The sequence below is a fragment of the Electrophorus electricus genome, chromosome 17, assembly GCF_013358815.1.
Source record: "Electrophorus electricus isolate fEleEle1 chromosome 17, fEleEle1.pri, whole genome shotgun sequence".
Lineage (NCBI taxonomy): Eukaryota > Metazoa > Chordata > Actinopteri > Gymnotiformes > Gymnotidae > Electrophorus > Electrophorus electricus.
The window spans coordinates 17,130,996-17,158,152 of record NC_049551.1 but is presented as its reverse complement, the minus strand read 5'-3'; the positions used below and the strand labels follow the sequence as shown (position 1 = coordinate 17,158,152).

At 52.1% G+C, this 27,157-nt stretch overlaps 1 protein-coding gene across 9 annotated transcripts; it reads left to right on the top strand.

The window, feature by feature from the left end:
• The first annotated feature begins 80 nt into the window (after nt 1–80).
• Nucleotides 81–27,157, top strand: LOC113584471 (membrane-associated phosphatidylinositol transfer protein 2). 9 transcript variants are annotated; one of them, XM_027021407.2, is made up of 26 exons: nt 81–317; nt 409–506; nt 9,611–9,790; nt 14,364–14,578; nt 14,909–15,030; nt 16,152–16,385; nt 17,329–17,658; nt 17,752–17,847; nt 18,057–18,161; nt 18,678–18,742; nt 18,859–19,103; nt 19,190–19,379; nt 19,504–19,623; nt 19,729–19,964; nt 20,571–20,749; nt 21,429–21,599; nt 22,043–22,180; nt 22,784–22,939; nt 23,931–24,079; nt 24,202–24,318; nt 24,438–24,554; nt 24,672–24,820; nt 25,123–25,272; nt 25,903–26,086; nt 26,202–26,330; nt 26,619–27,157. In XM_027021407.2, exons 3-26 carry the CDS (start codon nt 9,713–9,715, stop codon nt 26,964–26,966), a joined length of 4,023 nt encoding a protein of 1,340 aa, XP_026877208.2. In that variant the 5' UTR covers nt 81–317; nt 409–506; nt 9,611–9,712; the 3' UTR covers nt 26,967–27,157. The 9 variants fall into 9 exon arrangements, with proteins under 9 accessions (XP_026877208.2, XP_035391809.1, XP_026877258.2 ...); XM_027021414.2 differs by lacking the exons at nt 81–317; nt 409–506 and adding exons at nt 5,313–5,328; nt 5,494–5,632; XM_035535916.1 differs by having other exon boundaries at nt 81–506.

Sequence of the window (27,157 nt, the reverse complement as noted above, 5' to 3'; positions counted from 1 at the left end):
TTTAAAAGCGCCACCACTAGGGTGCGCTAGCGAGCTGAGGTTAAATTGAGGCGCGGACGGCGGCGACAAGAACTTGATCACTACTATGAAGAGGATGCTGGCTTACTGACGAGGGGTGAGGACGTAGGGGCACGAAGAGGTGGGCTGCCTTGTCCAGAGGTCGGGCTAGGACGCTGACGGTAGCTGGCGTGCACAGGAAAGGCTCGGTGTCCTGTTTCACGGAGTCTACAGCTAAAGCGCAGACACATTGCTTCACATCTGGAGTTTATTAACAGAAGCGGTCGGACGGCGCCTGTCTAGGACGGGGAAGCAACTCTGTACGCGGTATTTATTTGACTCTTCCGTCTGTGTGAATAAGACGACACGGAGGAGAGGTTACGCTGGCCAGCTAACGTACTCTCCACACAGAGGCACAACGACCTGGCGCAGGATGTGGAAATCCTCCGAACAGATGGCCGAGCTCCACAAATAGCCTCCACGGAAGAGCGGCTCGCCACGACAAGCGGGTAAGCGAGGGCGCGTGGCGATGGGGGTAAAACCCCGAACTCGCGTCGCCAGATACCCCGGGGCGCGCGCGACTGCTAACGGGCACCTGCTAGCTAGCGCTGCGCGGATGGGAGTGCGATATTAAACCGACCTCACCTGTCACCTGCCTCACCTGCCTCTCTAACGTTTATCGAATCAACACTTGGAGCCAGTCGGCTCTTTTTTCTTGGTTAATATTTGTGAACGGTAAGAATTACCAGTCAAATAGGCGCGGCTGCTTCAGTCCAGTTTGCAGCGTTGCATTGCTCGGGTCGGGTTATTTTAGACGGGTGATGATCTGGATTTAGTGACGCTGGGTTGTCCAGCCTGGACGCGGATCCCTGGTGCTGCCTGACCTCTCCCACAGACAGAACCTGCGCTAAGGGACGTGTACTCGCATAACACCTACACACGCTCAAATAGCCACAGAACTTCCTTCAACTAGTCGGCGTGTTACTTTCATCTGGTTTTACTGAAGCGCCAGAGGTCAACGTTGATCACGTGCCACTGAGACATGTTTATTTCCCATCACGGTCTGCCTGGTCCTGGAAATAAAGTGTCGCCCTGTAATATTAATAGGGAGCGTCCATGGCAGGAGGCCGCACTGCGAGGCGAGACATGCCCCGCTAGACGTGACGGTGGCGTCGCCTCCACGCAGGTGCCACTCAGGTGAGAGTGGGTGTAGGGGCTGCTGCACGGTTCCCTGTGTCAGGATCTTCATTTCAGCGGGTAGTTCGCAGAACCTTTCGGTCTTGCAAAAGCAGCGACGCCGGCGGGTTTCCCAGGCCAGGTCACTGGGGTGCGTTCCTGCGCCTCAGTCATTCAACACTGTCACCGAATCGCAAATATCTACGTGGGTGCGTTTTGTCATTTAGTGATTTCAGCATCTTCCAGTCGCACGTTTCTGGAGCAAACAGTCGAAGCCTCACTGTTTTGGAGATCAGTGTTACAAACCCCTGTCGAGCTTACGGGATCCTTGTATTAAAGTGCTAACGGGAAATGACCGCAGCGTGCCGTTATCTCGGGATATTATCTGGCCTTCAGCACAGGCGTGTCGGCGTGGCAGGAACTGTAACGCAGCAGTACATTTCCTGCTGAACGTGAACGGCCCCATGCAGGGTCCCCTCCTCATCTGGACACAGAGCTGCTGTCTTTCTCGTCTCGACACTTTTCATAAGCGCGCTTGCTTCACAGCTGCGTGCTCTCCTCTCCTTTTTCCTCACTATAGTCTGCCAGCCGAGCCTACGCGGTTTAGGACGCGCTCGCCTCGGGCGTAACGGGGTGGCGGGAGAAATGCGAGTTACCGTCACGCTGCTAAAACGGTGCCAGCGGTTAGGCTCGCCCTTAACGTAGCGCGAATGAGTCACGGCATTGATCGCCTCGTACTCCCCCGCCTGGGCCGGAATAAGGCTGCGAGCGCGCAGGCCTCGGCCACGGGCGGCGCGCGTGCGGGCCAGGAGGATCCCGCCCTGTTCCGCTGCATTATTAACGCCCCGCACAGTAAAGCGTGAGGACCGGGCCGCGGAAACAGGACGGTTGCCTCGTTTCGTTGTGGAAGGGTGAACGGTTCGGTGCAAAGCAGGTGTCCGGGGGTAGTGGTGGAGTGTCGCGGTTGTTTTCGCAGTTGTTCGTCAGGCTGTTTGGTTGTAGCACCTATGGTTTGGCTCGTTCTTGACTATCTGGAATAAGCGCGCTCAAGTTGGAACCAAAATCACGAGTGGCTGGGAGCATCTCAGCCCAAGATGATTACGTTAGTGTTTATTTTTAAAAGACAAAAAAGATGTAATCTTAAATGTAGGGCATGCTGTATTGCATTAGCAATATAATCCCATGTTATACAACCCTTGGTTTTAGAGTTACCATCACTTAACTGAAGTACAGTACTTTTGCTGGTCAGGAGTTGACAGTGTAATCAACCCGTGTGTACTGCGGACACACTATCTCCACCCAGTGAAACCATTAATAAGTGAAGTGATCTTAATAGACGCTTCTGTACATTGCGCCGACTGCTAGTGACGGACCTCCTCTGCGGTGCTTCCTGGAGGAAGGCTGTCTTCAGGGACTGGTGTGTGTGTGTGTGGGGAGGATTAGGTCTGGAACAACACTGGACGTGGGAGTCGGGTTGGTGACCAAATCACCTTCGGCCTCTTGATTTTCTGCTCTGTTTCCAGCAGCTATTTATGGTGAGCGCAATTCTTTCCACCGAGCACAATTTTTCTCTTTGATGAATGACTAGCTTGCACAAGGGGAATATTTATTTGCGCATAAGCTGTCTTTAACATCACGGTGGCTAGGATGCAAGATCGGAGAAAATTATGGGAAGTTTACTATTGAAAGAAGAAACATCAGTCAGTACAAGTTCATGTACTCGAGTGTCTCTGAGAGGTGGTGGCAGTACTCGACACGTCTCCCGTCCTGCCGATCTCGTCCTCGTCCGTTCTGCTTGTTAGTTACCGTAGGAGACCTCGGAACAGCTCCCGAGACTGCGGTTGCCATAGAGCTAGGACATGACTTCTTCACAGACCAAACTGTAAGGATGGTTCCTTAGGCCTTATTTCACAGTCAGCAGACCTGTCCCTGCTAATAGTCCAGAGGTCCTGGTGGCTTGGCTGGTTTGTGGTTTGAGCTCATGTTTTGGTGGGTGATGGGAACGCAGCCTCTCTGTTGTGCAACCACGCAGACACAGAAGAGTCTCCTAATGGGTGTCACTGCCGAGAAATGTCGCGGCTCGAATATCTCTTCAGAAGTTTACATTATTAACTCTCCCTCTATGTACTCCAGTTAGCCAGCGTCGGCGCCAACCTTCAGAGCCTCTGTTGCACCATTGGTGGTTGAAGTGTTTTGGTTTGTGTTTGCAGCTGCGTGTGGGCTGTAGTCACTGTCCACCAAGTGCAGAGCTGTTATTAATGAATGCAATCAGGAAATGGGCACTTGGTCCTAATAGATGCTTAATCTTGGTAACGAATGGCGTCGGTGCAGAGGGAGAGGAACCTGTGTCATGCCAGGCTCCAGGCACTGGCTCATTACTGCTGCACCATGCAGCTGTATATTTTCTGCACTTGGAGCCTCTCCAGACACTAATGGTATTGGTCTCTGTGTGGTGCTCCGCCACCCCCACCACGCTACTGATTAATGGTACCCCCCCCCCGAACCCCAAATCTCACTGCTGAACTCCAGAAAACTGGCATTAGTGCACTACAGCAATCATGGTGACTTCTCTGGCACAGTCACCAGGGGGTTCTTGCGTTGGAGAAGCTCCTCCAACGCGAGAACCTACAAGTTTCCCAAATGACCAACTAGACAAAGTAGCGTTCAGGAGAACCTCCAGTAGACGCGTTCCGATCTCCAGTCCAGCAATCTTGTTGCGGAATTTAGGTTCTGCAAGAACCCTCTACCATTGAATGGAGACCATGTATCCTCCGCAATACGTGTGTGTTTGTTTCACACGTGAAGTACTGTTGTGAGGCTCCTCATGTGCACAGATACCACACCCTCGGTGCCTGTGCAGATGTACTTTCAGGGCTGCAGTATTATTGCCTAGCGCGTACACACACGCCTTGCTGTGAAGAACAGCCTTCCCTGCTGTGTTGCTCCTGTGGCTGGCCATCTAGCACTTCCTCTGTGAACATGTTTTCGTATATATTTGAGGGCTTAGGGTAATCCCAGCTTCCTCTTATCACGCATCATGGGGTCTTTGAATTTGCATTTGAGTTTTGGCAGGTGTTTCCTTAAGCAAAGCAGAACTGAGGTCAGCCGGGGTATTTTGGCACGTCGTGTACCTCTGAGATGTGGCCTTGTGGATAAAGAGTCCAGTGGATTCGTTCATGAGTTTAAAAAGGCATCCATTATTTTCGGAAATCCTGAAAATCCTGTTTTGTGTGTTTGAAAGTCTTCCTTCCTGATGTACAAAGTAACCTCTTGGCTCTCGTTGAAGGTTCAGCTGAAACAGTAGTACTCAGTTTGTTTCTAATAGTAAATAGCAAATTTTCATGCTTCTGTATCAGTGTTCCATTTGTGATCGTTCGACTACACAGTTAATGTTCTTAACTGTTGCTGTACAATGCCAGCAAAGTGCACACACTCATGGCCACTGTTTTAACAGCAGCAGACGTGTGGTCAGAAACTGATAACCTGATTTGCAGGATGGCTAAAGAATTGTGCATGGCAACCAACAGGCCGCCATCTCTATTAAATAAACGTTGACATACAGTGCAGTGTGATGTTGGTTTTTTTAATGGTGCGACTGGGATGTCCCTCTTGATGCTGCGTAGGGTGCTGTCGCATGCACCACTGGTTTGAAGCGGGAAAGCATCTGTTTCCCACGAGGCCCAGCTTCAGATTGGAATCTTTAATAGCTGAGTGGAGGCAGCACATGGTCTGCTTCAGCACACAGTTGCTATGAGTCATCGCTCAGGAAATGGCTAAAGTGAACGCTCTCATTATCAGGTCTGTACAAGCACAGCAGCACTGGAGGATGGACAGAACTCCTGACAGCCACCCAGGGGGTGGGGGGGGCGGATTCAGGTACCTCAGCCCAGCCATACCTGGTTTTGTGCATTTGGACTTTGGTCAACCAAATTAGGTGGTGATAAATTATCAACAAATTAGTTGTCCACAGATAAATGAAAAACTTTGTTAAACAAAAAAATGTAAAAATAAATCGAGCAATAACAATTGTCCCAGAATGACTAGATGAATCGGCCGACCAATTACTCGTTAAGATGGCCGTGGCCACCCGCGAGGGGGCTTCTTAATAGCCCTGAGGGGTTCCTGGCAAGCTGAGGGGCCTGAAATGCCCTGGAGGTGAGTGATTTTATTACAGCAATCGGAAAACGCACTCTGCGTCCTATAAATACAGCATCCCTCCTCATCTGCCCGTTATGTCAGCGGGTCGCTCGCCACCCCTCCCTGTGCCGGTTTATTCATGCGAGTGCGTTTCAGACTTGTTTGCTTCCATTTTCGCCACAGCACTGAGAGAGAGGCGGCTTGGAAGAGCCCCGCGTGCAGACTCGCCTGCCGTGACGCTGGACAAGGGAAAGGCTGGCTTTCCATTACATCAACTGTTTTGGCAGTTGAGCGATTATTCTCTGCTAACAGGATAATTAAGGTGACGTCTGCAAGAATGTCGTCGTCTTGGAGCACAATCGGTCTCCAGGGCAGAAGGTGTACGTTAATTATGATGGCCACAGTTTCCAAAAACGTTACGAGGTTTCTGCAGGACGACTGGAAAGAAGCCCCCCCAGCCCATATCCTTTTTTGTGACAGTTATGCGACGTTCAGATGCAGATCACCTGAAGTAAAGCAGTGAGGTGGGCCTGCAGCAGCATTCAGGCACTGTAGTCTGGCTCACTGCAGCAGCACTTTAGGTCCAGAGTCTCAGAGTTGTGGTTTTAGTGATTTTGGTTGTGTTGAAGAGGTTGGAGAGATGTATGTGACCAACATTCTTTATCAGCCTGGGCTCCTGCTCTGAGTGAGTGAGTGTGTGTGTGTTATTGAGTATTGTGGTTTCTCTCAGTGAAGGCCTGTTTCTCAAGCTGCTTCCTGTTTTTCAAGAACCGAAACAAATTCACAGAACAGAGCCTCTAACTTGATACTTCATTCAACTTGAAATGTTATTTTTACTTTTCTGCAGTTTCGCATAGTAGCTGGTTGTACAAAAAACAAACGCAAATAATATTCAACATTTTAAAATCAATAAGCATCTTTCCTCTGTATCCCCTCAGTGAGTGTGAAATCATAAATGTACAAATCTAATCTATAAAGTGATGTTGTTGGCTTAAGGGACTTGATCTTTACAGGATTCTGTCTTATTCTGGCCCCTTGACCAGAGACACATGAGGTGACGGCGCCCACCCCTGAGGCCTTTCCAAATGTGCTAGAACTGTGTTCAGTGTTAGTCAGTACAGTAGCTGAATTACACACATTACCTTTGACGTTACCTTACTGTGAATTACTCACATTACTGTGAATTCTTTGCACGTATTCCTTTAAAGTCCTGATCTGAAAGTTTGGTTTTGTATATAAAAATGTGTTATGATAAATAAATGTTATGATTTTAAATTTCTACTGTTTCGTATATAAGCTGTCTCCTCCTCCTGCTAATTCAGAAGCCGATGAACGTCTTGTTTCTCTGGAAACTCTGTGCATGTTGTATATAAATAAACCCTCATAATATGGAAGTGCCTGAAGAGATGCCATGCTTGATGTGGTATGTTTGAGAGCCTCTCTGCACACAGCCCTCTACCGCAGGGCTCGGCCTGTAACCTCCTAGGCATTCACGCTGATGCTCTCTCCCCTCCATGCCCAGGCCCGTGTGGTGATGACGCCTCTTTTTCTAGCAGATCGTGAGTGCTACTCTACTCCGTTCTGTCTCGCGCAGCTGTTGGCTTGAGTTAGGCAGGAAGAGGAAACGGGGAGAGGAGGGAGACCATGAGCGCACCGGTAGCTAATGGGCCGTCCTTCATCACAGTCAGCCTGACCAATGTTGGCGTTGCCTCTCACATTTCTGTGGCAATAGCACTTTATAGCCCCGCCGTTAGAGCTGGCTACTGAGGGAACAGGAGGAGGGGGGAAAACAGGTTTCTTCTCATCCTCTTTTCCAGCCACTGGGTAGCTTAACTGGTAGCGCCGGGTGACGTCTGCTTAGGGGCAGATTCACGTCATTATAGTTACAGCATCTGAATTTTTCTGTGTGTGGAATGTCGTGTAGTGAGTTTGGACCTCTGTCGTCCATCGGCATGGACGGAGGTTATCGTTACACGATCGTTCTTTGCTGCTCATGGTGTGCTACGATTCTTATGTGTTTTTGACTGTGTACCGTTTGGTCTTTATTGTAGAGCTGTCTCACGCAGCTTGCTGCGGTGTGTCCTGTTGGCTGTTATGGGCTGCTCTTCTCTTCAGACACCCGATCGTGCTGATCTCCTGTTCTCTTGTGGTCATGCGCTGGTATTTGGTCCTGAAGACCTGCAGGAGCCCTCTAGGATGTCAGACCTTTCTGAAACCCAAGCCAGTTAGATACACAGACACGCGCAGATCTTTTAAATGATCGACTGAATGTTCCGTTGTTCTCCGCGTTCCTGGAAACTGCGGTGACATCGTGGAACTTTTGTCCCTGGCCCTTTGGCCTAGCTTTGGTCAGCCGCCCCGTAACCGTCTTGCAGCATACCTCACTGGGGGTTGACTCCAACACAGCGAGCCGAGTCTTGATCACAATCGCATGCCGTTTGACGGCACACTCGGTGCGCGAGGTCCACCCCAACCAAACTCCCAGCTGCACGTCCTGGGGAGGATTTGTGTCTGAGCCATTGGATTTTGCATGCCAGCTGTTCCCTGCCCCGGAACGTCCTCCCCAGGCGTCGTTCGTGAGTAGCTATGCTTCCATGCATCACGTGACACGGCTTTGCCGAAGGGGGTTGCCCCAGCGCACGTGTGAGTGATGCCCTATATGGCTGCTGGTATGTGCAGACACCTTTGTGTTATGGATCTGTTAAAGGGTCCAAGGTCTGTGGCTGAGGTCTGTGAGCGAGATGGCGGGGCGACACCCTCTCAGGACGCTGCTCTCCGTCTCCGTAATAGCCTCAGTCATTGACCTTTTCTAATGGATATTTCAGTGAGACAAGAACAGACAAACAGACGCAGATCTTTAGCATAGGTAATTGTGTTGGGAGTGCGCTGGAGTTGTTATTCACATAAGGGATGTGCCAAATTGCCCAAATCGCTCTTGGAGTACATTAGTAGGCACCACACACACTGTGCAGAGAAAATCGCACACACAGCTGCATTGTCTCTCTTTAAATGATGATGATTCACACGCGTATGACAAAGCATACCCTTGGTTTCAAATGTCTGTGTAGCAAGTGCATTGACAGACCTAAAAGTTTGTGAGTGTAGTGTATTTCAAAACAGGAGAACACTGTAAACATTAGGGAAAATATGATGTGAATGTGCCCATGCGCTTCCAGTTCTATTCACACCTGACCCTGGAGATCACAGCCCTTAGTAGTGACTAAATAGTAAAACAGTGTGTTGGATTGGGCTGGGGTGTACAGTGCACGCACTACAGGCAACCTGCTCCGTGCTCAGGGTTGGAATTGCCTGGTGTAGGCAGTGATCTACTTATACACGATATGATACCCAGCTCTAATTTAGTAGTCTCGTTGGGGTCTCTCTTTTGAGGTCATCTCCCATTGGATCAAGAACGAGTCTTTGACTTGTGCTTCATTAACCTTACGAAACATCCTGAAACTCAGCAGCCAGGTCCCGTAGTGTCCTGCAGCTCGTCCTGGGGCGTGACTGTGCGGACGCGGTCGAAACCGCAGCTCTCGTTGCCTGTGGAATTCATGGTTCCCATGGTCACGCTCGCTGAGTCACTCTCTCAGTTCATCGGCGGCCACAGTTTGACCAAGTGTGATTTAAACACTGTTCTGCCATGCTGGTACCAGGCTGGTTCTTTATCACACAGTGCCTGATTTCTGTCGACGTGTGGCGTCAAACTCTGTTCCTCCGTCAGGTATACAGTATGACGCTTTCAGAGTTTACATTAACAGACCCACGTATAACTCCCACCTCCCCCAATCACCTCCTGAAGCTGTGTGTGTGTAATCCGTCTTACCCTAAGCACTCCTTCCGCGTCGTGACGGTACTAAAGACCTGCTCAAGTCTGACACTGCTACCATCGACTAGAACTTCCTTTCCCCAGAGCTCAGACGTAAGGAGGTCTGTCCCACTGGAATTTTTGACTGGCTTTACAAAGGTTTTTGAAACTCGCCATACATTGGACATCCGTTTTTAACAATCTTTGTTCATTCAAGGTAGCAATGTATGGCTTCTGTAGGTTAAGTAGGTTCCTGAGGTTAAATGCAGAGTGTGCATGTTGTGGGATAGCATTAGCGTTCACTGTGGTGCAGAAATGTGTGCTGTATTAATCAGAATTGCTCTAGGACTCATTTAATACGTTTTTTTCCAGGGTTCAGTATTTATTCATTACCGAGTCTTCACGCGAGCGCCGTTTGTCCTGTCAGCAGGGTGTCTGGCAGAGCTCTGAGATGGGTCATGCGTGCCTCACCTCTCTCTCCCACCCTCCCAGGTGCGAGGGATGAGCTTGCCCCCAGCTCTCTGATGCCCCGCGGCTAGGGCCTGCCTGGTGGATCTCACCCTGCCACCCTTCCTGCCTGTCTCGGCGTCCAACATGCTGATCAAAGAGTACCGCATCCCCATGCCTGTGAGCGTGGAGGAGTACCGTATCGCCCAGCTCTACATGATCCAGGTCAGTAGAGAGAGAGAGAGAGAGAGAGAGAGAGAGAGAGCGCGAGAGCGTGAATGTCACATGTTCGTTTGGGCCTGGTAATGGAGTGCAAAGCATACTGGGAATGATGGCCCCGACCAGCACAAGATGAGTGCCGACAGACATCAGCCGTCACCAGCAATCAATATGGGAGCGATCACTGCACACCCCCAGTTCTTTGATCTGCAAGTGTAAACGGCTTACGGTAGCTCCTCCATAACTGATCGGCTTTCTTGTGCTGGTCTGTGGCTGGCGACCATTAATAAACTTTCGCTTGGTTCTCCGGTCTCGAGGAAATGCAGTGGACAGCGCATGAAATGTTTCCGGCCTTCTCTGACATGAGTGAAGCGTTGGCATAACAACGCTGTGCTTCGACGAGTGACTTTGGCTCTCTGCTGTGTTTGTTCCATCCGGCCTGCGGAACCTGAAGCTGAAATGTCTCCTCGTTTCTCAGAGTCCGGTTTCAGGCACTGATGCGGTTAGGTTGGGGATGTTCTGCTCAGGCACCTCATTCACGAGCCCTCGGTGAGCCGAACAGGTGGGCGGATCACTAGTGCAGTGACTGCCACGGACCGACAGCACAAAGCCTCTCCGCTGGTCCAGCCGACAGCTGCGTGAAGCTGTCAGAGAGGCACGCCTGCACACTGTCTCCCGCACTGAAGACCTGCACACAACTGTGCCATTCCATAAACGTGCATAATGTCATAATTATAATGGATTTTGCCCTGGAAAAGTCCCAAGGTGAAACTGTCCTGTTTCCAGTTTAAGTTGTTTGAGTAGGTCTTTTTCTTTTTCTTTCTTATTCCAGTTATTTATTTACTTACTTGATCAGTTTGTTTGATTTGGTATTTATTGTTTCTTTACAATTTCTGTTGTCTTCATCTGCCTAATATTCCATTATGACAGTAGGTCTGCTAATTCTAAAATGCGAAATTTGTCGAGTCTAGTGTTTGTGTTACAGAACAGTAAAACATATCACGCAGCAATCCACTCTCCTCACTGGAGTTCATTTTAAGTCACCCCCTGGCCCCAAAAGCAATGTTCTGAATCGGTAGTGGCCATCTGCCGAGGTTGTGTGACGTAGCCTAATGAGCGTGTGCGGAGCGTGCGCGCACCCAGCGTGGCCCGTGGCGTCGCTAGCGGGATCGCCCGTCCGCTGTACTACTAAAAGCCGTGATTGCCTTGCGTGTGTTCGTGCTGTGATTCCTCCTAGCAAACGCTGAAGCGTGGCGCTGTCTCATTAGCGCCGCCCCGCCAATCGCACGTGTTGTCACGAGACGCAGGCAGAGGTAGTGTTGCCTTTGTTTTTCCGGCGACGTGCTGTATTGGATCGTGAGCGAGTGCTCCAGCAGCAGGCAGACATCGTTCCACTAGTTTCACCTGCTTCTGGTCCTCCAGGTTTTTTCTGCGTCCTTTCAAGGCCCTGATTGGCTTTTCTTTGGGATTTGTTTAAGTGGAAAAGGAATGCTTCCTTGGGAAGGAAGCCCTGTCATCAGTGGGAATGGCAGAATTCCTGCCTCTATCTCCCCATCGCTGCTCTTACAGTCTGCTCACCACCCCCCTGCACTACCACAGCGTCACAGCTGAGCTCCAGCTGCCATGGTTACGGATGACATCAGCAAGCGTGTGGAACTCACTGCATTCATTTGTTTGCTCTCTCTCTCGCTCTGTGTGTGTGTGTGTGTGTGTGTGTGTGTGTGTGTGAGAGAGAGAGAGAGAGAGAGAGCGTGAGGGGGGGGCAATTGAGGCAGAGGTCACGATGATGCAGGCACGTTGCTAGGGCAACTTTCACTCCGTTGATTCGGTTATCCTTTGCTCAAGACAAGCTGTGGAGGTGCACAGCAGTGTGGTCAGCTGACAGCGTGTGTCAGCTGACAGCGTGGTGTGTGTGTTATTGGGGGGAGGGGTCTTATCCGCACAGAATCCCCCTTCACACGAGCCACAGTCTTGGCTCCTCAAACTCATCTGGCATGCTGAGTCTTGGGCAGGACAGTGAAGCACCTGATGTGCACTGCAAGCCCCGCCCACGCAAACAAAAGGAACCCCGCCTACATGGTTTCCGGGGCAACGTTAGCTCCTCTGCACCAGATTTCCAGTCAGCCTTAGCCACGTTAGCATGTCAGCGGTCCAAGCCAGGAACGCCGGTCCGGCTCCGGTTTTCCTCCTAGCGCCACGTTGGCTTTCAAATGGTTGCACACAGCGGTGCTGCCTCCTCAGCAAGGCTCCCTCTGTGGTCTGCCAGTCCCCTCCTTGAGTGTGGAGGAGAAAATGTGAGCTCCAACTCTGTTAGTAAACAAAATGGAAGTGAGCCGCCCCAATAGCAGCTCTGTGTCTGTCTCCCCACACACCCGCCTCCCACCAGTATATCCGTACTCTGTGGGTGCTGTAGCTGTTAAGAGAAACCCAATAATTATGTTTCAAGCTCTCCGGGACTAATTCGATCAACACACAATTAAACATCCATATCTGCTCAGTTCTGAACGATCCGAGCTGTCTGCAGATGGAGGCCATACGTTAATAACTGTGTTAAAATTGGGTGGAGTTGTAATCGGATGTGGAATAGTTAATTTAGTTTGAATCTGAGCAGCTGAGGCTTGAACCCACACACCAGGGCTTTCTCCCATAAATCTGTGTTTATTTGGAACGAGCAAAATGAAATTTTGTCTGTGAAGTTTACAAATTTCACAGAGACCTACGGTTTGTGTGCATGCTCGTTCTGTGTGTGTGTGTGTGTGTGTGTGTGTGTGTGTGTGTGTGTGTGTGTGTGTGTGTGCAGATAGCATCTTTGCCACTGCCGCTGTGGGGGGATTGATGGTGGCCTGGGCAGCGGGTGTCAGGCCTGATGTCAGCTGTCAGCGCTGTAATGAAGTGCTGGAGAGCAAGAGCAGACCACCACAGCACTCCTCTCTCTCTCTCACCCACACACACACACACAGAGTCTCGCTCTCTCTGGCTCATTCCTATTCTGTGAGGTTCTCTGTGCCGTTCAGCGCCCCCCCACACAGAGGGGAGTTGCGTGGAACTAACGTCATCTGTAAGCGCATTCTGCTGCCTCTGAGCCCTGCACGGTGGGGGCGAGGGGAACTGCAGTGGTGCGCATGCTGAGGTTGCTACAGATCACAGTGACGTTCTGCATGGCGTTGCGCCATTACTGCGGGGGGTGGCACCGGAGCTCCTGTCTTTGGTTGAGGATGCTTTAAGCACAGAGGCGAGAATCCGGCCACAGGCTGTTGTCGTCGGCATGTGACCACCCGCGTGCAAATATTTCCTCAACACGCTGGTTTGTAGAGCAAAGTTGTGCAATCTTTTTTTGCACTCTGCTCCCTTGCTCACCTGGGTGCCGCGGATGTGGTGTTCTGCTCTGACCACCTCTGCTTGTCTGCCAGCATCTCCCTGGGTCCCCTTCCTGCCTGTGCTTTGCTCAGCACATATGCACGTCACGCTGTGACGTTTGGCCTCTCACGACGCCCCCCTGCCAAGACGGTATCTTAACGGGGGGGGGGGGGGGGGGTCGCCTGCCTTCAAGCTGCGTGCCGTTAGTGTGCTTACGTCGGCGCCGTGGCCTGGTCTGCCCAACCCACTGTCAACACTAATGTCCTTCAGCAGAACAGGATACTGAACTGATGACGGTCAACAGAACAGAGCAGATCCCTGCAGGCCTGAGGCTCTGTGAAACCACATCCAGGAAGGGCTGCTGAGATTCACTTGCGTACAGATCTTACCAAGGGTTCAGGAATGTTCAGGTGTGTGGTGGCGTGTGCTACGATACAAAATCAGAAACAAACAAATAACGGCAGGACAGCTGCTGACTAGCCATCGCACCACTTCAGTTTTGTCCCGTAACTTCACAGGGTGTTGAGAGAGTGTCTGGGTGCCAGTGTCTGTCGCCGAGTGGGAGTTTTCTGGGCCGCGCGATGCGCGGGCGGAGTTGGAAACCAGACGGCGCTGGCACGGTGGGCTTCCAGTCAGTCGGAGCAGACGGCTGAGCCCTGCCGAGCTCCTCGCCACAGCCGGCATATGCGCGAAGCGTGGCGTGAGCTCCTGCCAGCCGCCGAGAGGTGGGCGGAGCCGATCACTCGGAAGCTCTCCAGCTGGCAGAATCTCTCCGTCCACAAACGGAGGCGGAGGAGGCCCGTGGTGCCATCTGAGACGAGGGGGAGACCTTGGACGTCGCTCTGGAGGATGGCGCAACGGGACTGCTTTGGACAGAGCTGGGTGTCAGGTGGCCCCCTTCCAACGACGTGTGATGAGGAATAAAGATCAGATAGTGATGCTGAGTGATGTGAAATCAAGCTCTCAGAATAAGATTTTATATCTCAAAATGAGGTTGATTTAAACAAAGGCCTTGATTTGTCTGAATGCTTGTAGTTCTTGTGTAAGCTGTTGGAGATATTGCCCGTTACCTGTGGTTTCGTGGTCTCCTTGGTAACCTGATTCTTGCAACCAATAGACTATAACCTTGTTACAGGTGCTGATTGTCTGGCTCCAGGGGCGTGCTCTGTCGTTACCAGACTCTCCATCTGTCATGCGTCCACCTTTCCCGTTTTTCCCGCAGAAAAAGAGTCGTGAGGAGAGCGAGGGCGAGGGCAGCGGCGTGGAGATCCTGGAGAACCGGCCGTACACGGATGGGCCCGGCGGTTCGGGCCAGTACACCCATAAAGTCTACCACATCGGCCAGCACATTCCCAGCTGGTTCCGCTCCATCCTGCCCAAGGCTGCGCTGCGCGTGGAAGAAGAGTCGTGGAATGCCTACCCCTACACCCGCACGCGGTGAGGAATACCTGGTCAGGAGGACGTGGGGAAATAAGGGATGGCAACCAGGAAGGTTGGAGGCAGGGATGTGAAAAAGGAAGCAAGGTCCATTTTGATACTGTGTGTGTGTGTGTGTGTGTGTGTGTGGGGTATCCAGTAGCTCATGTTATGTTAATGTCTAGACTGGTAGTTAGGACATGGGAAGTGTTGGATATATAAGGCTGCATAACTGCTTCTCACACACACACACACACACACACACAAGCCCTTCAGATGACGGCTGCTGATGCTCTTGCTGTGTGGTGGCTGAATTGGGAGTGTTGACCCCTGTGCTTCCTGTTTCACCAGATACACCTGTCCCTTCGTGGAGAAGTTCTCCATCGACATCGAGACTTATTACAAGCCTGACACGGGGAGGCAAGTGGATGTCTTCAGCTTGTCCACTGCAGAGAAAAGGCAACGAGACATCGGTATGAGTGCGCTGTCCTCTACGCTGGCTTCACGTGCTTTCAGCATGTGACTACAGAGAGCGGGTCTTGCATAACTGTGCTGAGTGCAAAGTTATAGGCGTACACGTGCAGAAAGGGAGTTTTTGATTTTGATTTTGTTTAATTTTCTTGGGATGGAGAGGTGTTGTTCCCCCCCCAGGTGCGGATATCTGAATTCTCTTCAGACTTGTCTTTGTATCTAAGAACGCCGCTCCGTTACTGTAACTCAGTTAGGGGTGTGGAGTCATTAAGGTCCTGATTTTGTCTCTCCTGAGTGAGCGCAGTCTCAGTCTGAACGGCGTCGGAGGTGCCCTGTGAACCCGTGTCCGGTGTCCCTGCCTGTCCGCAAAGCAACCCAACCCTAGATATAGCCGGGGGCAGAATTCATATCATATAGCCTGGCTCATGAACTGACACTGGAACTGAATTCTGGATGTCACTCTAAATAAGTATTCCTAAATAATCCAGCATGCTGAAACCCGCCTGCGTTCCTCTCCTGCACTCATGCAGAGCAGCAGGAGCTATCACTATCGTTTGTGTGTGTGAGTGGTGATCACTCTCCTGGAAGCCCTCCCTTCGTTTCAGCCCCTCCCCGGCACCAGGGGCCGATGTCTGACCGGTTCCTGCCCCTTGGCTGTTCCATAACTCCCAGCTGGCCATCAGCGCGCTGGGGACCCCTAGTGGCAGCCTGCCAACTCCCTGCTCCTCCGGCACGCTCGGACGCAGCACTTTTATCACTGAGGAAAAACAAACACAGGACGGCGGTTAAACTCGGGGAGGATCCGGGCTGAGCCTGCCCCGGTTTGCTGAACCGTGTGTCTGTGTGTGTTTAAATATTGACCTTGGTCTCTCTGTAAATGCAGGTGTGAAGGGTGGCATTGTCTAACATGTTTTACCTGTGATGCCTGTGATGTTTTACCTGTGATGTTTTAAATGAAGGAACACCATGCTTGTGTGTAAACATGCACAGTAACACTGAGATATAAACACAGGCTGTAAAACCTTTATTTATCTATTTTTGCAAGACCGATCCGGTTTTGGCGAACGGCACCATGTTTTCTGTGCCGCGCTCCGGCACCTACCGCGTGTGTCCTGTCCCGCAGACCCGATAGACATTGTGAAGGATGTCATCGCCCCGCACGAGTACCTGGCGGAGGAGGACCCCAAACTGTACCGGTCGTTGAAGACCCAGCGGGGGCCCCTGTCGGACGACTGGATCGAGGAGATCAACAACAACCCCGGCGCCACGCCCGTCATGTGCGCCTACAAGCTGTGCAAAGTGGAGTTCCGTTACTGGGGCATGCAGTCCAAGATCGAGCGCTTCATCCACGACGTGGGTGCGTGTGACCTTTCCCAAAATTCCACAGGGAATCCTCAGGATACACGGCAATGGCACTGAAGGCCATTCCCTCTCCCCCCCGGGGGTGGTAGAGGGGAGGGGGGTTTGTTTGCTCACCTAATATTTCTCCAGCAGGTTCAGCTGCTCAGATCTCGCCCTCGGTGCGTGCGTGTGGTTCCTAGCTCGGGCGGGCGCCTTTATCTTGGCGGGGCCGTGAGACTTTCAGCAGGAAGAAGCTGTTTAGGGGGGATGGTGCTGTCTCAGCCACTCTAATCATTAACCCAGTCTTAATGAAAACACGACCGAGGCTGTGCTGCTTCCGCCAGCATGAGGGAGAGAAACGGAAAGAGATCGAGAGATGCAGGGGGGGTGGAGAGAGAGACAGAGAGAGAGACACACATCTACCTTCCTCAGACAACATCGAGGTCTCATTCATTTCCTGCCCAATGCTGTTGTCTCCTGCATAATCTTTTTTTCATTACTTTGACATTCTTGTTTATTGACCTCCCTCCCCAATAATTCATGACGAGTCCTCCTCCTTTTCCGAAACGACCCGCCCAGCGGTCCCCCCGCTCACCAGTCATATCTGCTGTCTCCAGCAGAGACGCCGGGTTGCGTTTGCCAAATCCACTGTGCTGATTCATGTGTGAAAATATCTTAATCGTGTTGTTAATTACCTCTGTAGTAATGCACTGCATTTGCATGAATTAATAACAAAGCTGTGCGTCTGAATGACTCCTGATTCTCAGTGTGCTTTTCTTTCTATGATGCAAAAATGCTGATTTTTAAATTTAGTTTTCCTCTCCGAGTCTCTGTTTTAACGCTAAGAGGGTCAAGACCAAATTATCTCATTTGGGTGATAATATTAATTCCCATTATCAGTAATATTATTGAGGTTTATATTTTTAATTTGAGGGTTATATTCCTACCCCCCGGAGCAGGTCTGAGGAAGGTGATGGTGCGTGCGCACCGTCAGGCCTGGTGCTGGCAGGACGAGTGGTACGGCCTGACCATGGAGGACATCCGTCAGCTGGAGCTGGAGACCCAGCTGGCCCTGGCTCAGAAGATGGCCCAGTTCAGCCTCGGCGAGGAGGTCGCTGACGGCGACACTGCCTCTGGTCCCGAGAAGGAGCAGGACGCCATGGTGACGGCTGGCGGTGGGGAGGCAGAGGGCCCCGCCCACGCGCTGGGGGACACGCTGCAGACTCGCGGCGAGCTCACCAAGCAGTGGTCGGCCTCGTCAAGGTCCTCCCGCTCGTCCAAACGCGGAGGTATAGGGGGCGGGGCTCTAGTGTGGGCGTGGCGTAGCCCGCGATGGGAGTGTGTGCAGGGGAACTAATGGCTGCTGTTGTGTTTGGGAGCAGGAAGTCCCTCCCGCCACAGCATCTCCGAGTGGCGCATGCAGAGTATCGCCCGCGACTCGGACGACAGCACCGACGATGAGTTCTTCGATGCTCATGGTAACCGGCGCCAGGGCCAGTGGCGCTCATGTCCATTGGTGTTGATGTCCAGTCACTGCTAGTTTGGAATTTCCAGTCACTTGCAGAAATATGCAGAAATAAACTACAAGGCAACTACAGTAGGGTGTGGACCCCACATGTTTGGGACTGTTCAGGCAGGCCCCACAAGCTTGTCACAGGGTTGTGCTGCTTCTGTTGTCTGCTTTCAGAAGACCTCTCAGACAGCGAGGAGATATTCGCCAAGGAGATCACCAAGTGGAGTTCCAACGACCTGATGGACAAGATCGAGACGGTGGAGGCGGACGAAGCCCATCGTAAGTTCCTGATTATTATAGGCTGTCTGGCACATGCTATCGTGCCGAGTCTGTGTTTGGCCCCCTGATTGGCTCTAATTTCTACAATGTTTCTTTCATAACCAATAAGCCCCTAGTCTTCATTAGAACGTTTACCCCGCTGGGATACAGATTTTCACGTGACCCAGTTGTGTTTATTTTCAGCAGGTAATTACTCAGTGTACAGGTCAGCGTGTAGTCCAGGCTGTAGAATCGTGTCACTGGGACTCTGGAGCTGTGCTGAAGCGTTTGAGTGCAGGCGGCTGCCCACTCATCCCAGTAGCTCCAGTGTGGCGTTTAAGACTGGGCTCACGTTCAGGGCCCAGCTACCTTACGGATGTGTTGGGATACATCACCAAATCATGTTTAGAGAAGAATTTTGTCCCGCTCAGAGAAAGGCCGGCTGCATTATTGAAAATGTGTCCAGTTTTAGATAAAAATCCCTGTTTGCAAATTCCTTCTAGTGAATAGTTGAGTGGATTTTCTCTTGCTTTGTAGCTGACCTGTACCAGGAGTCTGGAGTTGAGTATTCGGAGGCTGGTGATGTGAAGAGACTTCATGAGGTATGTATTCACTCTCTGAGTGTAAGAAGCCCGAAAAGCCCCCGTCATGTATTTCCAGACCATCACGTTGTCTTGTGTTGCGGGCACCGAGCGTTCTGTCCTCTCTCCCGGTGCAGGATGGTGCCGCCCAGCCGACTCTGCAGACGTCCAAGGTGCACGTTCTGCTGCTGGTCCTGCACGGCGGGAACATCCTGGACACGGGCAGCGGCGACCACAGCAACAAGCAGGGCGACGTCAACACCATCAGCACGGCGTTTGACACGGTGATGCGCGTGCACTACCCTGCAGCGCTGGGACGCGTCGCAATCCGCCTGGTGCCGTGCCCGGCCGTGTGTGTCGAAGCGTTCTCGCTCGTCTCCAAGTGAGCGCCCGAGGTTCACTGTGTGCAACAGCAATAAAAACACCACCACAAGCTTGTGAGCTTACGTATCGCGTCCTGTCCCTCAGCCTGAGTCCCTACAGCTATGACGAGGGCTGTCTGTCCAGCAGCCAGGACCACATCCCGCTAGCTGCGCTGCCGCTGCTGGCTACGTCCGCGCCCCAGTACCAGGACGCTGTTGCTGTGGTGATCGTCCGAGCCAACCAGGTGTACGCCGACTTCGTCAAGTCTCTGGGAGGGGCGGCGTTCTCCGGGCAGGTCAGCACCTTGCGTCAGGAAAAGACTGGTTGGGAATCGGCGAGCGCTTCCTGCACCGCGCATGTCCTAGTGGTGGGGATGTAAAGAGCCTAACGCCAGCGTGTGTGTGTGTGTGCGGGGAAAGGTGTGTCTGATAGGGGATTGCGTCGGAGGGATCCTGGGGTTCGACGCCCTCTGCAGCAGCAACGTTGCTGTGTCTGAGAGCCAGAACAGTAGCAGAAGAGGGAGTATAGTAAGTGTGCAGGTAAACACACACACAGTAAATCCAGATAACATAGAGGAAGCAGACTGTTATCTTCTGGAAGCTTCCGCCAGACGTCTCCTAGCCTTAACCACTTGTTCTTGGCAGGACACCGACCTGCTGTCGCCGGGCATCGTCATCAACAGTAGCCACTGTGCGGGTCCAGGTCCAGGCACGGTGCCGGGTCTGTCCCTGGAGGGCAGTCGGCAGCTGAGCCGTAGCAACATCGACATCCCTCGCTCGAGCTGCGGCGACGACCCAAAGAAGCAGCTACCCCGCAAGCGCAGCGACTCCTCCACCTACGAGCTGGACACCATCAAGCAACACCAAGCCTTCCTGTCCAGGTGGGGGGGCAGGTCTGTGCCACGGGCCACACTGCGGGTGCCACGCTTCAGAGCGAGGCGTTCTATCAGAGCGGCCCTGCGTGTACTGGGTCATTTAACGAGATTTTCCAGCCTCACCACTCGAGACCTTTAAAGCTTGTTGCACTCCACGTCTTAAGAACGTCTTAAAATAACACAGACGTGAGAGGACGTCGAAGCTGTGGGGTTCTTCCATGTTTGAGAAGCACCGTAAAATGCAGCTACTTGGCCTTCCTTTACATTTAACTGGAAAGTGTTTAGTTTGAGCAGAAACGTAGTATGTTGGCAGAAACACGTTATCAATTGTTCCCTTTGGAAAAAAGAAATGAGTTTTACAGGTTTACAGCTTAATTTACTAATATCTTTGAGAGAATTTGCAAAATGATGCATTTCATATTAAAAGTTCATTTATAGAATTATACTGCCCATAGGCGTCTGGTAGAAGGAAATATGTAGAGATTACTGTGAATACTGTCTGTGATGGTCAACCATAATCTTTGTGTATCAATAGTTTAGGTTAAACATTGATGTCTGTGTCTGTGATTTTTTTTTTTGTGTGTGTGTGTGTGTGTGTGTGTGTGTGTGTAGTCTTCACTCCAGTGTGTTGCGAAATGATCCAGGCTCCCGCAGGTCCAGTAACAGCACTATGCTGGATGGCGGTGGTGCTCTGGGCAAGTTCGACTTTGAGGTGTCCGACTTCTTCCTGTTCGGCTCTCCGCTGGGCCTTGTTCTGGCTCTGAGGAAAACTGTCGTTCCAACCCTGGATGGTACGTCAGCCACAACACGCCTGCTCGTGACCTCTCCATGCTGGTTACTGTATCCATTCTTCTCCGCCCATGTGACGCGTCTGCGTGGTGATGGTTCATACGCGCTGAGATCGGACGCTTGTTAGGGAGTCATTGCTGTAGTTACACAAAGATTAAATGTAACAGCAATGAGAAGAAGAAGGTTTTTTAAAAACCTTCTTCAGTGACAACACTTGTGTGTACACGTGTGTTGTGGCGTTCCAACACAGGAGGCGTGTTGTTATAGAGACACAGGAGCAGGACCTGCTACCCTCTGTAAACCAGAACAGAAGCAGTGATACCCCCCGAGAACTGAAGGTCTTATTAATTATTTTTGTAGCACAGATGTTTATCAAAAACACTGAGTTGGTCCATTCTGACTTCTCGCCATAATCGTTTCTGTTTGGTGCACTTTGTGTCTAATGTGGTTTGGCCACAGAAAACGAATCACTCAAGCCTTGGGATTAAGAACATTAAAAACAACCTCTAACATGTGCCAGAGCGTTATGACAACACATGACACCAGGCAAAGCTGAAGCGTTTCTGAGCCTTGGTCTGACCAGGCGTTAGCGTTTTTACTGTTAGTTTGGGCTCTGCGGGGTTTTGCGGCCCGCCTCTTGTAACCTGCGCGCTCACGGCCCTCCGTATGTTCTCTCTCCAGTGGCGCACCTGCGTCCAGCCTGCCAGCAGGTGTACAACCTGTTCCACCCTGCTGACCCGTCCGCTTCGCGCCTCGAACCCCTGCTGGAGAAGAGGTTCCACCTGTTGGCGCCGTTCAGCGTGCCCCGTTACCAACGCTTCCCCCTGGGCGACGGGAACTCGGCCCTGCTGGGTAAGGGAGGCCATCCTGGGACGTGTCCGCCGCACCGTAGCGTCCGTGTTTTCGTCCGAGTGCTGGACGCAGGCTAGCTGCCCGCCCCTGCTAATCCACGCCTCTGAGAGGTAGACCAAGCCAGGTGTCTCAGAGGGCCCCACCGCCCCAGGGGCAGTTTCATGTTGTCCTGTTTGTACACCTGACCCAGCTCGTTATCGAGACTTGAGCTGGCTTAGGTGTGGTAGAGTGGGACACTGTGACGGGACCGCGGCGCCTGGGTTGGATGAGAATTGGACAGGAGCAGGCCCAGAGACTCCAGCGCAGTCGGTCCCCAGTTCACGTCCTCATCCATCGTTTATTCCAGTCCTCAACACTCTGAGTCGTTCTATGTCTCGGTTTGTCTTTCTTCCTCTTTTGTTCTGTCTTTCTCTGTCGTGGCGTCACGTGTGTCTGCCGGGCAGTGGAGACCCTCCAGAGCAACCCTCAGCTCCTGCTGGACAGTGGAGGCGCAGGGGCAGCCCGTTGCCATGACGCCCTGGGCGAGACCTCCATCCCTGTTCCTGTGCTCAACTGGCAGGCTGCGCCAGCCCCACCTGAGTGTGTGTAGCCATTGCTGTTTCGTCTGTGTGGGGGTGTGGGTGTGTGGGTGTGTGTGCGGAGAGCAGCTGTCCCGTTTCATTGATAACTAAACACTTTTTAAGGGGAATTTCGTTTAAAAAAATATTTTCATAAATCACAATTGCAACTGCTTCATATTTCAGTCTTATAACATGACAGAACTTTGCAAAATGGCTCAGCTAACCAGCCAGTAAATGGGCTTCATTAGTTTTAATTGTTTTTAATATGAAAAGCACTTGAGTGTGATTTTCTTCCTTAGTTACAAACAAGGACAATGTGAGATTTTTTTTTTCTGACTGGAATGGCCCTTAAATTTAATCGTGTTTTGTAAGAACCTTACAACAAACATGCAAATCGACATTAGGAAAAAAAACTTGTTCCTCACTCAGTAGGTCTTTGGTGAGAAAAAATGACAAATGACCTTTGACCTGACTTAGCAGGACTGTAAATGGTGTAATCTTCAGACACACATCTGTCTTACAGTTCTATGTATTTGCTAAGACACACACAATTCCAAAATTTTTCTTGCACCCTCCTTCTTGCAGCGGCATTGGTTTAATCCGGTTTTGTGTCTGCGTTTCCAGCGGACGTGGTGCCCTCCCACGGGGGGATGTTCTTGGAGAACTCGTCTCCCGCCTCGGCGCCGACGTCCCGCAGCCCCCGACGGGCCAGTGAGGTCAGCATCGCCAGTCAGGTCTCAGGACTGGCGGACAGTTACTCTGCCTCCAACATCGCCAACGGTACGTGCACACCTGACGTCTGAACTCTCCTGAGAGGTTCAGGATGATGGTGGGCCATGAATGTAACAGTGATGCATATTTGTGTGCAGTGCAGGTCACTCAGAGTTCAAATGTACAGTATTTAAAGTATTTAAACGTTTCTTCTCACGCTGTCAGCTTGCTTTCTTTTCCTCGTGCCACTTCATGGCCGGTTTGTTGTTCTTGCTCACCTTCACCAGTTCAGGAAGCTTAGCCTTCTGTCCCAGCTGGTCCTCTCCCATAACAAAGCGTCCTAGAGCATCCCCGCCCCTGGACGCCCGACAGCAGGGTTGTTGACCGGGCCAGCGGCTCAGTCGGCCCAAAGCGAGGCCGCCGCCCCCTGGGCTTTGAGCCTGGCCCACGTCTCGGCTCCGCCCCTCCCTCACTGAGCGTGCAGTTCTGCACAGACCAAGGTACTGCCCCCAGAGGGCGGAGGAAGGGATTGGGGCGTGGCCTGGGGGGGTCCCCTCCTCGCCCCACTGCTGTCCAGGTCCTCACGCCTGCCGCTGGTCTGAACACCCTCCACCCTGCTAACTCTCCTTGGCCCCCCCAGACTCCAGATCCCCCCCCCCCACGTCTTCCTGCACTTTTGATGTCGCTGACGCCATGCTGTCTCGCTCTCCCATCCTTTGGCTACGGTTAAGGCTTTGGCTGGGGAAACCGAAGACTTACGAGCTCTTTCTGAACTCGAGGCCTTCGACTTCTGCCTACGTTATGATGTGTTGCCAGGCAACGAGAGAAGGAGAGCTCTTTTTTTCGTTCAGATCTAGCACGGCCCACAGCACCCCCGAATGTCCATGTGTCTCTCTCTCTCTTCTCTGCCCTTCACCTTTGCCTGTCTCACCTCTTCTGACATTTTTGTCAGACCAGTAATTAGGTTCCTCTGTCCCGGCACTGTCAAGGCCCTGTTGGAGCTCCTGGTCTTTTCACAGCTCACACCAACTAACGCTCCCACGTTTACCCCGCCCTGCAGTTGCTGCCCGCTGGTGGGGCACCAAGCGCATTGACTTTGCCCTGTACTGCCCTGATGCTCTCACTGCCTTCCCCACGGTGGCACTACCTCACCTGTTCCACGCCTCGTACTGGGAGTCCACAGACGTGGTGTCCTTCCTGCTCCGACAGGTACTGTCTCCTCCACATCACGTGACTGAGATGACCTGAGAGATGTTCTTCACCTTTTTCAGTTTTCTCATGTCCATAACATTGTGTGCATTTGTTTGTTTGAATGTCTGTCTCTCTCTCAGGTAATGCGGCATGAGAATTCTGGTATTCTGGAGCTGGATGGGAAGGAGGTGTCGGAGTTCACTCCATCTAAACCACGAGAGAAGTGGCTGAGGAAGCGAACGCACGTTAAGATCAGGGTGAGACGGTACCACACACACACTCGTACACACAGGACTTGCACACAGTACCCCACACACTCTTGGCTAGAGAATTTCTCGCGTGTGTAATGTGGCCTCCGCGTGTGTTTCTGTGTTAGAACGTCACGGCGAACCATCGCGTGAACGACGCGGTCTTCACAGAGGACAGCACTCAGGTGGTCACGGCCCGTTTCATGTATGGGCCACTGGACATGGTCACACTGACCGGAGAGAAGGTACGTTAAACAAAAAAAACCACTGCATGTTGTCACTCGCATCAAAGGACGAAGCGTCCGATGTTTCCTTCCTCTGTCGGTCACGTTGAGGTGTTTTCTCACGTGTTTGCCTGCTAGGTGGACGTCCACATAATGACGCAGCCCCCGTCGGGAGAGTGGGTGTACTTTGACACGGAGCTGACCAACAGCAGTGGCCGCGTGTCCTACGTGATCCCCGAGAACAAACGCCTGGGGATCGGGGTGTACCCGGTGAAGATGGTGGTCAGGTACGTCTCCCTGAACCAGAGTGGTATGGAGGAAGATGTTTAATGAGGTGTGCAAGGGAAAGACCATGGAGGGCCTTTACGGTTAGGAGGAGGGGCACTTCGTACTTAATGTCAGAATATAGTACGTCAACAGCTGCAGGAACATCCAGGAGACTCAAACTGGGTTTAATTTCAAAAGTGCAGAATCCCGACATAAAAGGGCAATTCCTGCAGCTTCCTAAATGCCTGCAGGCTCTGTGCTCTCCTGTTTTGTGGTGGAAATGTGAGTGGAGCCTTGGTGCTCGTGTTCTCTGCGCTGGTAGGGGAGACCACACGTCGGCGGACAGCTACCTGACCGTGCTGCCACGCGGAACGGAGCTCGTGGTGTTCAGCATCGACGGCTCCTTCGCCGCCAGCGTGTCCATCATGGGCAGTGACCCCAAAGTGAGGGCAGGGGCCGTGGACGTGGTCAGGTGAGTGCCGCCGCCCGCGTATAGGAACAGACGCACGGCAGGCTGCGGTTAAGAGAGGTGACGTGACCAAAGAAACGCCTCCAGTTATTGTTCTAGACTTTCCATCTGCTCTCGTATGCTGCCGTGAGATCTTCAGTTATCTCAGAAAACGTTCTTGTTCCTTTCCCTATTAATAACTCAGCAGAAAGTTCCTCCCCCTTCATCCTTTCCGGTTGGTGTACTTTTGCTTCTGTATTGAAATTATTTTAGACATTCTACACTTTTTTTTTTCTTCCTGTGTTTAATCTCTAAAATGCAACCTATTCAAAGCCTTCATCCCCAGTTTCTGTCATGAGCAGACATTTACTCACAATGGCCTTAATGTCAGTGTCTCATGCTCAATCCGTCTTTCCCTATGCTTCAGTACTGACATGAGTAGCATCGGTTGTAATTTCCCACTTGAATATTTGACTTCCAACATCTCCTGCTAGGTTATCATTTTCACTAGTAATGGAAAAATAATAACGCTGTGCTTGGATGCCAAGGGTAGAATTGGTTCACACACCCGTAAGCGTCACATGTGGTGCAGTCCATTGGTGTTCTCCAACTCCTCTTCGCTGAGGTGTCCGCTGTGGTTGTCGCGTCTGATAGGCACTGGCAGGACCTGGGCTACGTGATCGTGTACGTGACGGGCCGTCCGGACATGCAGAAGCAGCGTGTGGTGGCCTGGCTCTCGCAGCACAACTTCCCGCATGGCGTCGTGTCCTTCTGTGATGGCCTGGTGCACGACCCCCTGCGCCACAAAGCCAACTTCCTGAAGTCGCTCGTCTGCGAGGTGGGTAGGACCATTGGGGAGAGAGAGGAAGTCTTCAGGAGAACGTTGCTCGGCGTTTTTAATCCGCTAGTCTGAGGCGGCCAGCGCTGAGTGTTCTCTTGTGTTCTGTCCGAAGGCGCACCTAAGGATCCACGCTGCATACGGGTCCACGAAGGACATCTCTGTGTACGCCTCGCTCGGCCTGCCCCCGTCGCAGATCTACATTGTCGGCAGGCCGACCAAGAAAATACTGCACCAGTGTCAGGTGCGTGTCCAACCGCCATAAAAAGCACTAGTCATGATCTGTGTTTGAGCAGAAGTTTTATTCCTCTTTAGTAAAATTTGGGAAATGACCAAAATAAGACTTTCCCTTACAGCGTAGAAATGCAGTGTGTTTTCTGTTTTCATAGAAATAATGCTAAGATGAATGACTCCAAACTGTCAAAACACACAACGCGTGTCAGCTGTAGAAGGCGTTAATGATGGAAGCCAGTGGGACTTTAACCCTAGAGCCCATATTTCTTTCTCTCTCCGTTTTGCTCTGTGGCCTCAGTTCATCGCCGATGGCTACGCGTCTCACCTGTCGCAGCTGGAGTTCAGCCAGCGCTCACGTCCAGCCAAGTCGAGCAGCACTCGTATGGCGCTGCGCAAGGGCAGCTTCGGCCTGGGCGCCGGCGGTGACTTCCTGCGCAAACGCAAACACCTGCTGCGCACCATCTCCTCCCAGCCGGCTCCCTCCGCCCCGCCCGGCCAGAGCGGCCGGCCCGAGCGTGCCCAGAGCCAGTCGGAGTTTGACCGGGAGCGGGAACGGGCCGAGCGCGCCCAGCGGAGCGTGAGCATCGCGGCCGGATGCTGGGGCCGTTCCAGCAGGACGGAGGGAGGCGCACAGAGCCCCAAGTAGCTCCTCACGGCTCGGGGGTAGGACTCCACCCAGTCCGGGTGGGAGGCAGGGAGCGGGGAGTCGGGCGGGTTCGGAGTTTGAGGGAAGGCTGGACTGAACTGGGAAGAAGTCTGTAATGCACTGGCAGAAGTTTTCTAATGTAGCATGAGTAGCTGTGGGCAGTGTGGTTCCGTTTTACTGACAAAAGTCAA